Genomic DNA, 14,765 nt, shown 5'->3' on the forward strand with positions numbered 1-14,765 from the left:
GGGGTATATATAGTCTTGGACTTCAAATTAAGGACTGAATTCGTGCAGATGCTTCAGCCACTTTGTTCATGGGGACTATCATCAAAGCTGGCTCTAATGACCATTCTGGCTGCTTTTACTGTTTGGTACATTGTTCCTTGAGAGTTGTGACTGAATTGATTTATAGTTACTGCTACACATCCAAGGCGAGTGGATAGGCTGCAGGTTAGTATTATCTTGGATTTCGAATAAACTCTGGTTTATTGTACAAAAAATTGCAAGCTTTTATTTCCCCTCTGATTTGCAGAACATGAAACCACGAGTGCAACAAGATACTTGAACATCATATGAAAACTGTTCTAGGGGTGTGGTTTCAAATGCATCTGGAAATGCAAATCTTAGTATTCTTAAATAGTGACAATGTAGTATGCATATTTTGTCATTACTGTTCAGAGGTAAGCATGCTTGGGATAACTAATAATTAAAGAGTGGATTCACTTTAATTTTTGTTGTATTTCTTGGGAGCACATTCTCTGTGATGCTTTTTCTTTTTGTTTACCCTAACTTTTGTTGACAATAGTAAAGCCTTGATTTGGGTCTGGGATTATTTGCTGTTTTCAAGGCCTTCTTAAGACTTAAGAGTTTCTATTTATTTAATAATTCTTCAGTACTGTCTGTGTTGCTTAACTAGTGGCTGAAATGAGTTCAGAAGCCAAGAACATCTTAATTCTCAGTGAAATAAGTAATCTAAAATAACACAGTTTTCTCAAGACCTTGTTTTGCCTTGTAGATAAAAGTTATTTCACAGTGCATTTAAATAGCAACATCGTTGTAGTAGAGACCTGGATTTTTTTGATTATGGAGATTCTCAGCTAGGTATATTTGTAGGCAAGTATATATCGTTGTCTGGGAGTTTTTGCAAAATAAGACAGTTGTCTTATTAAGTCTCAGAAATGTGGCACATGATTGTTGCATGAACTGAGGCATCATTGCATACAAGTCTGTCAAAATACAGGCTTGCCTAAATGGTGAGTGATAGAAATTACCCAAGACATAAAAGAGATTTCCTTATGTAGGGAAGTGTTCTGATTAGCACTGATTGGGAAAGAACTTAAATGGGATGTTTCAGCTTTTTTCTGTGATCAGGAGAGCACTTTTTAGAAGCACTATACTCACTACAGCTTCCTTGTTGGCTTTGCAAAGAATTGAAATTGGGGTAGAAAACTGCTCTTTCATATTCTTCTTTGCTTTGTGTTTTTCTTGGCATAAGTGTGAAAATACAAATGACAGCCAGAATTGGCACAGAGAAGTAAACTTTATTTACACAGCTCTGGCAATAAAAATTGTAGAACTCTCAAACATTCTAATTCCTAATTAGCATGTACCCATATTAAACTTTAAATAAACTCATATTTAAGGACTGTGCATTCCAATATTAGGGAAAAAAAAGTGTTATGTTTTGAAAACTGAGCATGGAAAAAGGGTTTGGTGAGCTTCCATTATGATCTCTTGTCAATAGTTGCAAGTTTTCTCAGTTTATAGGTAAGACAGTTGATTTTTTTTTCAATTGGGTGCCTTAATCATGAAGGACTTAATAATTTGTTTTCATTAGTGCTGAGTGAACCTTCTTCCCTTATTCAGATGATTTGGATTTAAATTCTGAAAGTGGAGATGTGATGTGTTATTTCAGGTTTCCTTCTCATATTTGGTGATAAAGATTATGGCTTTCATAATTCTAGTGGATACTTTCGAGTCAGGAAAGACTCAAACTTCTTTCAAACATGTTAATGAACTTTAGAAAGATATAGGAGATGAGCAAAGAATTAATTTCTTGTAATCGTTTTGAGATTTTTATTATTTTTCAAACTGAATCAGGAAATCCAAAAAATCCTTTCAAAGGGGTCATTTGTGACAAATGTGTATCATGTATTTCTCATCTTCTAGACTTTCTGAATTTCCTGATTTGCTACAAGAAATTTGATGTGTAGAATTAAAGAGTTGTCTCAAAAATATTTTGGAAATGTTGAATTCTTCCAAATTGATATTCTCCTTCTAAAAAAAAAAATAGAAAAATCATCATTTTGGAAGAAAAAACTAATTGAAAATTAAAGATTTTTAAAAAATTGAATAGAATATGAATTATTTTCTAATCATGATTGCAATATAATGAGAACATACTGTTGCTTCCAGATGCACACTTGTTCTGAGGTTTCCTAGATTCTTGTTTTGATTTGCTGTTAGTGGACACAGCTGAATTCACTGAGATTTCCTAATAAGAACCTACTGTTCTGTAAATTCAGGAAACTGCTGACTTTTATGAGAGGTAAACTGTTGGTAGACGTCATTTCTTTTCCATTCCCACTTAAGTAATACAAGATCAGTTATGTGATTAGCGGTATACTATTCACTTCATAACATGCACCAACAGGACCATATGATGTATTTCCACAGGGAATTCCTTATACATGTGAACATTTTTCAATACAAAGTATCATTTTCCTCAAAAAATCTTAAAATCTTCAAAATACAATGAAGATTAATCTTGGTATGCTGGAAACACTTCATTTATTGATATGGATGCCTCTTGTTTGGTTGGTCTATCTGTCGCAGTCCCAGCAGGCTGCTCAGAAATTCACATGGGTCAGGCAAGTCCCCTTTTTTCCCTTCCACAGCTGTTCCGTTGGTGATGCTGATACTGGAATCTAACCTGTTTACAGGTTAGTTTAAAATATAATCTGTCTAATGGGATAAAGTCTTGGTTAGCAGCAACCCACGTTGCATAAAATATTTACCAAAAATATTAGACAGACTCTGCCTTCTATTCAGCCTGCAGACGAATGTACGTCCCTTATGCCAGCGTATGGCCTTTTGCTAAAGCTCTAGTTAAGCTATATTTTAATCAAGCGTGAATTTAGAGGATCATCTAACAGTTTTCTGTATGTGACATCAGATCACAGGAGCATGTGTGAGCCAGCCTGACATCCAGCCTCTGATTTGGTAATTCATTTTGGCATGATCTCAACTGCAAGCTTGCGAGTAACTCCATTGTTACTTGTCAACCAAACTTCTATGGACCAGCAAGAGCATAGCTAGTCTTCAGAAAAACTGGTTCCTGAAATGAAAATACTAGATATGGGTGACAGTATTCTTGACATCTGTGAAGAAAAGGAATAGGTATCTTCTGAACTGTGCCAGGAAAAGGTTGTACTAAATCTTTTTGAGAATGGTTTCATTACCAGGAAGAGGGTGGAGACATCTGACTTCCCGCCTGGCTGTGGGGAGCTGGACTTTGACTATAAATCTCTTGTTTCATCTGCTGTGGAGCTGAAAGGAAGGAAGGGGTCAAAAGTGAAAGCACAGTCATAGCTCAGGTGATTTTAGAGGTGGGGAAGATCAGTCTAGGGGGCACTCCCTTGTCAAAGGAGGGAACTGACTTTGGAGTCTCAGTGTGCATGAAGGGAAGAATAAGATGTGCAGTAAGAAGTCCAAAAATATTGTCAGTGACTAGTGAAATGCAGAAAAGGTGATCTAAATACAGAACAGGGTGAGGAAAGGCTTTCTTATTCTTTTTTTTGGAAGAAGTTTTTTATGTGGTAGAGAAAGAAAATAAAAAAAAACCCCAACATGATAGAGAAAGGGTTAAGATTACCCTGAAATGTGTCAGCAAATTAGTTATGTATGAGAAGGTTCTGAAGTTCTATATTTCTTCAATGCAATGATTTGTGTGTGTTTACTTATAAATTCATGTCTACTTAAGGAGCCTGAGATGGTCTTTCAGGCAGACTCATGATGACCCTTGGGGTCAGATGAATGGAGAAGGGTATAGTTTGGTTAGTTGTGAAAGGAAATTAGCACTAGAATGGCAAGTATTGCAGATGTGATCCATCTGTTCTGTACTTATAGGTATCAGAATATGAAGCCAGCTTTGAAAGTGGCTCTAGGTACAGTAGGGAGAAAGAATGTATCTGACCTTGGCTGATGCTCTTGCTGCTGGTTGTGATTCATCCAGTCCTGCAGGCAAGATGGGAGAAACAGGTGGTGCCTCAGCTGGTGAATCACTGGAGAGAGAAAGAAGAGTCTTTTGTTCAGTAGCAGAAGCCAGCCTGAGCAGCTACTGCCACTGCTTCTGGCATAGGTTAATGGGAAGAGGAGAGTAAGTACACAGTGTTTGCCACAGCTGCTATTGCTGCTGGAGTCTCCTCTATTGATTTTTTCTTTTTTGGGCGAAATCAAACAAAAGTGCTTCAACAAAACTGCCGCAGTGTTCTTCTGGGACTATTGTGTTCTAAATTTGTGAAGATGAGCCTATTATCATAGACTCAAAATTTTTGTATAAAAATATGAACATTTTCCTTATTGTGAATTTCTTTAGGATTTTGTCTTTTGACACTGTGCAAAATCAAATTGTATTCAGTTTTAATGTACATAACATTTTGCTAGCTTTTTTCAGCAGACTTCAATGTGATAGGTTGGCCTCTTTAGTTGAACTAGTTTTCCTAAAGTGAAAATGTACAGGAAATGACCTTATTAAAAATATCTATGCTTTTTGCAATCCACCTTGGTTTTGTTTATGACAGTATAGATTTAAGGGTAGAAAGACTGTTAAAAGAAGTTTGAAGGGAAAAAATAAGTAACTTCTTAAAAATTCTTTTCTCAAATAAAAACCAGTATTTATTTCTAGGCTCAAAAAAATAGGATTGCTTTCAGAAAGCTAGTTACATTTATTTTGTGATCCAGGTGCTCTGACATAATTTCAGGACTTAACTTTTTTATCTGTCAAGAAGGCAAAAACTCTTTGTGCCCTCAGAGTCTTCTGCAGGCAGACTTCTTTGTTTTCCCTGGTTTCATTCCAGATGTCAGAGAAGTCATTTGTGCTGTTGGCAGCTCCATGTGCTATCTGCAGCAGTGGTAGGTTTTTTCTTCCCCCCCCCCTTTCTTTTTTTTTCCCAACACACAGAGCAACTATGGAGAAAAAAAAAAACACCAAACAACAATGCTACTCTTATTTTGATAAGACCAGAAGTCAAAATCCTTGTAACAGGAACCCAGTGTGTGTTCTCTGTGAAAAATGCTGCCTCGCAAAATGGCAGCAGACCAGCAGACAGGCAAACACATTAGTGTTTATTTGGCATAATAAACAGATTCTTTTATAATTCTTTGAATTTGGATTTTCAGTGGTTTATGTTTTCATTTTCACTCCCAGTGTTTCCTGTACTGTATTACTGCAGTGTCAGGTAAAAGGGTAAAAAGAACAGGGAGTAGTACAGGAAGTATGTAATAATAGTTTGTGGGTAATAAATACACAGTCATGAAAAAAGGATGTAATTATCTTCCTTGATATTATTAGCATAGAATCTTCTCCAAATGATCTGTGTAATTTTTTGCTACATTTCTCAAAGGTAGAGGTGAGTTACTCTCCTCCTTAGCAGCGTGGTACAGGGACTCTGAGTCATAGCCAAAAATAGAGGCATTTATGTCCGTCCCCAATAGGACCTGAGTGGAATTAGGAAACTTTAGTACTAAACTGGTACATATTTTGTGTGTAGGTGCTCCCCTATTCCGGGGGCCTCAGGTGGTACCCCATGTTTTGGTCTGCAAGTTTGTCAAACTTCTAAAGATCATCACATTTCTTAAGATGTGACTCTCCCTGTTTAGAATTTTCTCAGCATTTTGAGGCATTTCTTCTCCAAAGCAGGTATACGCTGATCATACAGATGCTATTCTGTGTTAATGAAGTTTCCAGAAGAATGCTCTAGAAAATTTAGGTTTGTAATTTGAATGTCAAACTTTGTGGAGACAGGGGTTGTAGCACTCTGAGTGACTCAAGGATATTCCTAGAATGACAGAGTTTTCCATAAACAGTTCTAGAAATTGGCAAACAAAACTGGGGGGTGGTTTTTTTAATATAAATAACAAACATCCTCTTTTATATTTGCTCTTCACCTGATCTTTAAGATTTATGGCACCCAGCCAATGTTCTGCTCTGAAATGTTGCATGGAGATCTCTTAAAAGAGAAATCATCTATAGTCTGGCTGGCAGAGAGTGCCAGGAGCAGGGACTCTCCATTTGCAGTGCTGTAAGGTTGAATCCCTGTACTATAGCAATGTAGCTAGTATGCTGGTGGCACAAGATGAAAATTTGGAAAATTGTGTTCTGTTTTGACCACGTGTCTTTGCTGTTACTTGAAAAAACTAAGAATTGAAAGAAAATTAAGGGAAACTCTGGAATTCACTTGAAAAGCTTTTAGAAAGTTGAGGGACTAGGTGAAAATGGTCTGGGATCCAGGGGTGCACAGAGATATATATATGTTATTCTCTGGCTTTGATGTTGTGTTATGAAACATCTACACTAATGTAGATGAATTTTTGTTTGGTCTAAAAATGAGAATGATGTATGACAATTGATTCCTAGAGTTGTTTGCTCAGTCGAGGAGCAGGATCTATTCCATGTGTGTCCTTTGTAATTGCTTTGCTCCTTCATGTAGTGGGGTGCTCAGTAATGAGTCTGGACTTGAAGCAGTATACTTTAAGTAATGGTAGAATTTTTAGAAGCAGCTCAGGTTTTTTTGTGTCCATTTCTGTAATGAATTGGCTGAGATGTCCATTTTACATTTTTTTATTTTTTTTTTTTTTTTACAGGTGTGGTGTTTTTCTGTGATTATTAATACTTTATGCAGTATATCTTCAAAAGCTACTATAATTTTTTTTTCCATTAACTCAGGAGCTGACAGCTCCTGGGTAGGTTTCTGCCCATCCTTGTATATTTTCCTTTTAAAGTCTTTAATGTCTTTGTTGGGGTCCTCCTTACAGTTATGTCTACAAATTACCTGCTTTTTCTTTGTTTACTAATTTTTGAAGAACTGTTCATGATTTTCCTTGGTTGATGCTCAAATAGTTCTGGAGATTTTTTTGAATAGTCAGCTCGCTCTCAGACCTGCCATGTGTTCATACAGGTTCAGAGCCATTTGTCTTTTCATAGTTGCAGTGCTGGATTAAGGTTATCTTACACTGTAAAAAAGCAATTACTTCTCCATCCTCCTGCATGGTGAAGACTGACTGTTCTCCCTAGCAAAGTCCTAGTGGAGGGTGGTTATGTGCATGGAGTCAGTGGAGTCTCCATGTTCCAGGAAGGGAGTTGGTAAGGCGATTTGCATCCTGGAAACCTGGATCATTGCTATGCATTACTCATTCCACAGCAGTTGAAGGTCCACCAAGGATCGGTCTTGGTGGCACATGAAAGGAGGTAGACACCTCCATCCCTACCTGCATTCCCCTAATTCTCTTATAGCACTCTTCCTAGGAAATGTGAGATTATTCCAAATATTTTTCAATATGTGTAGCTTTGTAGTGCTCTCATGTAAGTGCCTGAAAGATTCAAATGGTCACATCCATTGATTTTTAGGACATACATAGTGTTACAATTTTTTTCAGGAAGCAAATCTGCATTGATAGGGACAACAGTGGAGCTCTAAGCAATCTGATCTAGTGGAAGGTGTCCCTGCCCATGTCATGGGGATTGGAATGAGATGATCTTTGAGGTCCCTTGCAACTCAGGCAGTTTTATGATTCTGTAATGATTCTATGATTTAGGTGGCTAATCTTGGGGAAAAACTGGCATCATGACTACACAAGCCCTACAGTATGAGTACAGGAAAATATTGTGTGGCTTACACGAAGTTTCTGGAAGGGACTGAAGTTATCCCAGGCCTCCCTACCTTAATTAGTGGTTTGTGTCTAGGTTCTGCAAGAGTTTGGATTTTCCTGGATTTAGTTACTGATAACCTCTGCAGATGTGATGTCTGGGACAGTGCTGCTTGGACAACTGTTTATTGCAGCTGATTTATACTCTTCATGACCTCATGACTCTCGGCTAGTGTCTTGAATCACTTGAGAATAACTAATGCCTCAGCTCTCAGTTCCTTCTCAGTTTCACCTTCAGCCAACTTAATGTTCACCTTCCTTCACAGCTACAGGAAATGAAGATCTTCTGACATGACGTGAGTGCAGATGAGCAGTATGTTTGGTCTATGGGGAAATAATGTGAACAGAGAGAAATTACGGATATTAAAAATAGACATGAGTTTCAGGGGTAGTTCTTGTAATTGTTTTTTCCTCTTCAGTTTTAAAGCATATTTAATAGTGTTGCACGGTTTAGCGAAAACTTCCAGAAATTAACTTGGAGTCATGCAGGCTTTCAGTCTCTGTGGGATTGGTTGTACAGTGTGCAGACGATGCACACAGCAAATTTGCCATAACCCTCAAGGGTATTCATAGCAAGGAACAATATAAAAGGCTGTTGTCCACAAACAGTTAACTGCTGCAAATGAGTTAATGGCATTTTTTTTTAGCACCAATAAAACATTAGAAAGAAAGAGGGGTTTAACGAACTAGAAAATCTACATCGTTGTAGAGGGTGATAGGAAACATACAGTATGCTGGCAGTATTCCAAACTTAATTTGGTTTATGTCCTAGATAACTAGATTTGACTCTTCAGTAATAAAAATGTGTAATGCCAGCTACATAGTCTTCTTCAGCAGAGAAAGGATCTGCTGCTTGGGAATAAAAATGTTTAAGTGCCAGCAGAGAGAAAAAAGGGTTGCTGTGACTGCTATCTTTCCACACGGGGGTTATTTATTGTCTCTTTTATGGAATTTGCACCACGCCAGAATTTAGATGAGCCCATGTACAGTGTACAATGCACAGTGACTGAAATGGTTATGAAAGACATGACATTGGTGCACTTGTGGTGCCTGGTTTAATGACTAAAGAATGTGTATGTCTATGTGAAGAATTATCAGGGTAAGATTGTAGATATCTACAGTGTGTAGATATTTTTCAGAACATACCCATGTCTTTGTAATGAACTGAATTAATAAAAATTCTAGTTTTTGTACATGAGATATTTATTTCTTTTGGAATGACTTACTGTACGTATCTTCCTCTTTTTGTGTCCAGTTATTGAATGTAAAATAAAAGAAAACTTAGTATTTTGGTATTTCATTGATGGTATTACTATCCTCTCATTTGATCCCCAGGGATTAGGTTCTTGGGGAGGGAAGAGTTTTCATTAAGCAAAACCAGGTGCAGTTGACTGTTCTTTAAGCCAATTTACTTTACAATAGGTTTGATTAATAATACGTCTGTAATCTGACTTGAGGTTGCTATGTAAAAGTTACATTTCATAATAGTATCTCCTGATTAGTTTAAATTGGAAATTAGCAGTTTATTTTGGCTTGTCTGGTACTCGATTTGTGAAGTGCTAGAGTAAGATTTTGAAAATTAATACATTTTGTTCTTGCTTGATTGTAATACGGGTGCAGGGTGGAATGGTACTTCAGAGAATGCTCAGTTTCTCAGCTTCATTAATATTTCACTGTTTAACTCCTTTTAACACTACGTTAGAATAACAGGACTACAAAGTGCTTTATAGATAAAATACTTGTTTTAGATTCTAGATAATATTCTGATGTGACTCTATGTCAAATTTGGGAAACAAATTAAAGCATAACATGCCAGAAGTTGTTCAAGTCTTCCTGAAATAACTTTTTCCTTATTTGTCTTGTTTCATGCAGGCTTTTCTTCACCGAATGATCCAACGTGCTACTGCCAAAGAGGATAAAAATGTCACAGAAGAGACAGTTAAGGTTAGTATCCTAATTGCATATTTCTTCTGTTTTATATCTGATGTTGCATTTACATATGTTTTATTCTTTTGCAGATGTTGTTTTCAAATATTGAAGATATTCTTGCAGTTCACAAAAACTTTCTGTCCCTGGTGGAGGAGTGTTTACAGCCAGAACCTAACGCACAGCATGAAGTTGGAACCTGCTTTCTGAATTATGTACGCTGTCTTTTATTACAGCCTTGTATAATGTTTTTCCTTTATATTTTGTATTTATTAATTACTGTCATGATAATAAGTGTACATAGTCATGGAGATTAAATATAACTTGATTGTGTAATGTAGAGTACTTTGAAGTTATCTCTTAGTTACTGTCATTTCCAATAAAAAAAAAAGAGAGGGAGGAGAATGAAGAAGGAACATATCAAATTGGCTACCTTTTGTTGTTTCATCGTTTTTATATTCACTAACTTAGCTCAGGCTGCCAAACTGAGCCCTGCAGCTTGGGCAAAGCTTCTGCCTATATGTGAGACAGAGGTACAAGGATCAGGGTTGCATGAAGCAGTAAAAATAGTACAAAGCTATCTTTTTATTCCCCTTTGATGTTATGCAAAAATGTGAATATTTAACAAAGGGTTGCATACACTGGGTAAAATACCTCCATGGTTCTGAACTGTGAAGTTTTTTTATTTCTGACAACTGCAGTACCTCCACAACTAGGTATGTCCTGTAGTAATTGGTTTCTAGGAATATGATTTTTCCTGTTTGAGCAAAACAAGGATGTTAGTGTTACAGACCTTTGCAGAATCAGGACAAATTAGTTTTCTTTCAGTTGTAGTCCTAGTTTCATTGCTATCTCTGGTTATAGTCCCATTTGTTTCTTAAGTTTTTGATTATTCATTGTGGGAGGAGAAAACTATTAATGTTTTGTGGAAACATTTTACAGAAGTTGAGTAACATCAGTTTTCAACTCTGCAGAAGAATGGATCATATTTGAAAACAAGTGTTTGCAGAAAAATTGGGTAATAATGTCAGCAAATTAGCCACTCATGCATTTTCTTCATGAGTATTTTATCCTGTGTGTTTGTGGTAGTCTAGCCTCTGAAATTTTTCAACAGAACTGTATGAAGTTCAACAAAGTCTTGCACTTGGGAAAACATAATCCAGGAGTGCAGCACAGGCTGGGATATACAGCAGTGCTGTGGAAAGGGAACTCGGTGTCTGGGTGGACAGCAAGCTCAGTAAGAGTGAACCGTGTGCTGCTGTGACAAAAAAAAATAAAGCCAACAGGATGCTGGGTTGCATCAGCAAGGACATCACCAGCAGCGATAAAGAAGTCATTATTATACTCTCCTCAGAGCTTGTCAGGCCACACCTGGAATATTGTGTTCAGTTTTGGTCCCTGCTATACAAAAGAGATGTGGACAGTCTGGAGAGGGTTAAGAGAAGGGCCACAAAGATGATCAAAGGACTGGGAAGCCTGCCATATGTCTGCCTGAGAAAACTGGATTTGTTCAGACTTGAGAAAATAAGGCTTTGGGGAGACTTTATCGCTATGTTCCAGTATTTAAAAAGTGGCTATGAAAATGGAGACTCCCTTTTCACAGAGTCACATGGATAACAGGGGGTTAATGGGTACAAGTTATTTCTGGGGAAATTCCAGTTGGACACAAGAGGAAAATTTTTCACAATGAGAAGAATTAGCCATTGAAATAATCTTCCCAGGGAAGTGGTGGGTTCCCTAACATTGGACACTTTTAAGATTCAGCTGGACAGGGTGCTGGGACATCTTGTCTAGACCGTGGTTTTGCCAGGAAAGGTTGGACCAGTTGATTCTTGAGGTCTGTTTCAACCTGGTATTCTATGAATCTATGTTTGAAATTCCCAAGTAGTGCTTCCAGACTGTTCATAATTCTAATTTGAGGTGAAACCTCAAATAATAAATGTAGGAAGAAGAGCTGACCTTCTAGAATGAAGACTGTATTAGCTATTCAACATTGAATAGTGTTCATGCCATGTTTTATTAATTAAAAAAATTATCAAAGTGATGAGTGAAAAACAGTATCTTTTTTTTGTTTCTGCAGAAAGAGAAATTCCGTATCTATGATGAATACTGTAGTAACCACGAGAAGGCACAGAAAGTTCTGCTTGACCTGAACAAAATAAGAACAGTGCGGACTTTTCTTTTGGTAAATAAACTTAGAATTGGTATTCTAGCCTCATATTTTTTGACTGGGCAGTGAATCATTAGCGCTGTCACCTCCACCGTGTTACAAGTACAGGCACACCTGCAAGTGGTTAGCAGACAGTTTTAGTTGTGGATACTGTTTCTAGAGGGAGGGCATGTGTACATCATATTTTCACTACTGCACTTGGATCTGTGGATAATACAGCATTAGGCAATGTGCCTAGAACATGCTGGTCAGGAGACAAGGTTGTGAATCTGTAGAAAGGAAAAAGAATAGGATAAGATATGTGAGGAGGGATGGGGAAAGGAATTACAGAAAGGAAGCTGAAGGACTCATCAGAATTTCTGAAGAGAAGATCCACATTCTGGTACTGTAGCCAGAACTGTTGCAGACAGAGAAGTGTTTTATTATGGATCATAGAGTAGCCATCCTGATCTTAGATACTGACTTAGTCTTCGATTGAAAGAAATGGCTCCACAATTAATCTTTCACTTTATAAGACAAATAAGGAGAAGTTTAAAAATATTAAGTATGACAGTCCTCATGGTTTTCCAACAGCAAAACCAATTTCCATGAGTTTGTTAATAGTTGACATGAGTTGTTAAAAGAAGGACTCAGTGTGGAATGATTTTTGTATTTCTTCCATGGTGTCCTGTGTTAACAAGACTAGCTTTAAAATGTGGAGCTTACTATATTGGAACTTAAATACCTGAGAAGGTACCCATGGATATGCTATCAAATTTTGAAGGGATAAGATTTGATTATTATGTTTTGGGACTGGAGAGCAAATGACTTTATCAGCAAAGCATCACAGATATGTTTAAAAAAAAATTCTCCCAATGCTGACAGTATCATAAGTTTTATTTAATTTTACTAATAATTTTTAGCATGCAGTAGGGTTGCACTACTGCTGTTGACAGTGTTCTTGGTGAAGTTGTCCTGTTGCAGCTGGCTAATTTTTTGAAAAGTGTCAGCTCTGACTCCATAGCTTAGCTGCACTTACTTACAGCCAAGTTAATAAGCAGTGCACGAATTTCCTTATTGTGGGGATTACTGGGTGTCATGAAATACCATATCCCTTTTACTAAGAATCTCCAATTCAGCCATGTTCCATTTATAGTTAGAAACAGCTTCAAAGTTGTCCTTATTTTTTGTCAGTGGTTGACACAATATCCTTCACCTTGCCCCAGACTGAGGGGCTTCATACGCATGGTTCTTGTATTGGGAGCAGCATGGCCGGGCTCAAGAAGAAAGGGTGAATGCTGACTGCAGAGACAAAAAGCAAAATACTCTGGAGAAATATTGCAAAGAGCTTGTTTTTGTGAGAAAGGAAGCTAAGCGTGCACTTGTGGCGGTCAGTGTCATGTACTCATGGGCACATGTAAAGGGCTTTCACGTCTGTTTTGGGTTCCTCATAGGTTTGGGACATGTCTATACGATTAAGTGGCAGCAATCTAACCTAGAAAACAAGACATCTGACTCTATAATTTGAAAATACAGTCAAAGCCTTCTAGCCAGACAGAACAATTCAGGTCATTAGATATGGTGATATCTATAAATAATTTTGAGCCTTTGAATATAGTGACAGTCATTATATAATGCCATTATCTTACTTTATCAGTAAAGCTTTTGCATTGGCAGATTAAGTGAGATCCTTTAGGATAAGGGATCCTTTAGGCTAAGAGAAAAGCTGGTTAACAGTGAGCACAAAGGAGAGACTTAAGGGTGGGTGTGGAGACCCCCATAGCAGCACTGGGGATAGGGTATGTGTATTATGTGCTGAGTAGGGCAGCCACCCAGTTTTGTAACCTCTGTTCCATCAACAATGTGTCTGCCTCCAGATTTGTGGCCTGTGTCAGCATACCATCTGGGTGTCTTAAACCGCTCTTGTTTGGTGTCCTCAGTTTAGACAACTTGCTCTTTGAAGCTGTAGATTATCTCATACCGTTGCATCACAATTCCTTCTGATCTCTCCATAAAGTAGTTGTCATTATTACTCTAGGTCTTTATGTACTTACACGTTAATTCCAGCAATTCCAAATATTTGCTGTGGTGTCCCTTTGCTGCTTTTTCATGGATGCTTCCACCCGATATTTAATTTACTCTCTGCATCCATAATCAGATGTCTTGTTGAAACTTTAATAGTCTTTTGCCCATGACTTAAGGATAATTTATTCATTGCACATCACATTTTAGAGGTGTATATTAGGATGACCACGTTCAAACCTTCAAACCATCTGTGATTTTAGTTAACTTTGCAAATACTTTTTAGAAACAACACCACCTCTAGTGGTCACCCTGAATTACTTGGTTTTGCTAGTTAAAGGTTGAAAGCATATTTTGAATATTTTATTTACTGTCTTTTATTTTTAAAGTTTAAAAAAGCACCCTCTCTTCATCAGAATGGATGAAGAAGGTACCTAGAGAGATGCCTGCAAAATGTTGTGACTTTCTTGTCATATATGATAGTCAGTGTACCCAACATATGCATGTGTTCAAGCCTGTACTTTTGACAGTCTTGCAAACCTCCCTCCTTACATATACGTATATAATTTATGTATAGTTTAACCAGTATTGCTGTGTACATGTGCCCTTGTCTTTACTTCTGATAACTTTTTTGGGATTTTTCAATCATTTGTGAAATTGTTCACACTCCAGAATTGCATGCTCCTTGGAGGACGCAAGAACACAGATGTACCATTGGAGGGATATCTAGTAACACCAATACAGAGAATATGCAAGTATCCCCTTCTTTTGAAGGTACTTACAAGTTTGTTATTTAGGACTTTATACTTCCTGTATAAAACTGGTTGCTAAGCATGTTTCCGAACTCCAGGAACAGTCTCTTTACACAGTTATCTATCTCTTTATTAAGATGTTGGACCCAGACTTACTGTCATTAAAACTAGTGGTAAGTTTTCTGATATCATTATTAAAATAACTGAGGAGTTTGGCTGGATAAAAATTATTAGCT

At 37.3% G+C, this 14,765-nt stretch overlaps 1 protein-coding gene across 4 annotated transcripts in view; it reads left to right on the forward strand.

The window, feature by feature from the left end:
* The window catches only part of PREX2 (phosphatidylinositol-3,4,5-trisphosphate dependent Rac exchange factor 2), a 168,998-nt gene that overhangs the window by 36,083 nt on the left and 118,150 nt on the right, over positions 1-14,765 (forward strand). For all 4 annotated transcript variants that reach the window (XM_027638739.1, XM_027638737.1, XM_027638741.1 and 1 more), the window contains 4 exons: positions 9,553-9,624; positions 9,699-9,821; positions 11,687-11,791; positions 14,450-14,551. In XM_027638739.1, the coding sequence (XP_027494540.1) occupies positions 9,553-9,624; positions 9,699-9,821; positions 11,687-11,791; positions 14,450-14,551 (402 nt within the window). The remainder of the gene's footprint in view (positions 1-9,552; positions 9,625-9,698; positions 9,822-11,686; positions 11,792-14,449; positions 14,552-14,765) is intronic.

Source organism: Corapipo altera, unplaced genomic scaffold, assembly GCF_003945725.1.
Source record: "Corapipo altera isolate COAL_440 unplaced genomic scaffold, ASM394572v1 49, whole genome shotgun sequence".
Lineage (NCBI taxonomy): Eukaryota > Metazoa > Chordata > Aves > Passeriformes > Pipridae > Corapipo > Corapipo altera.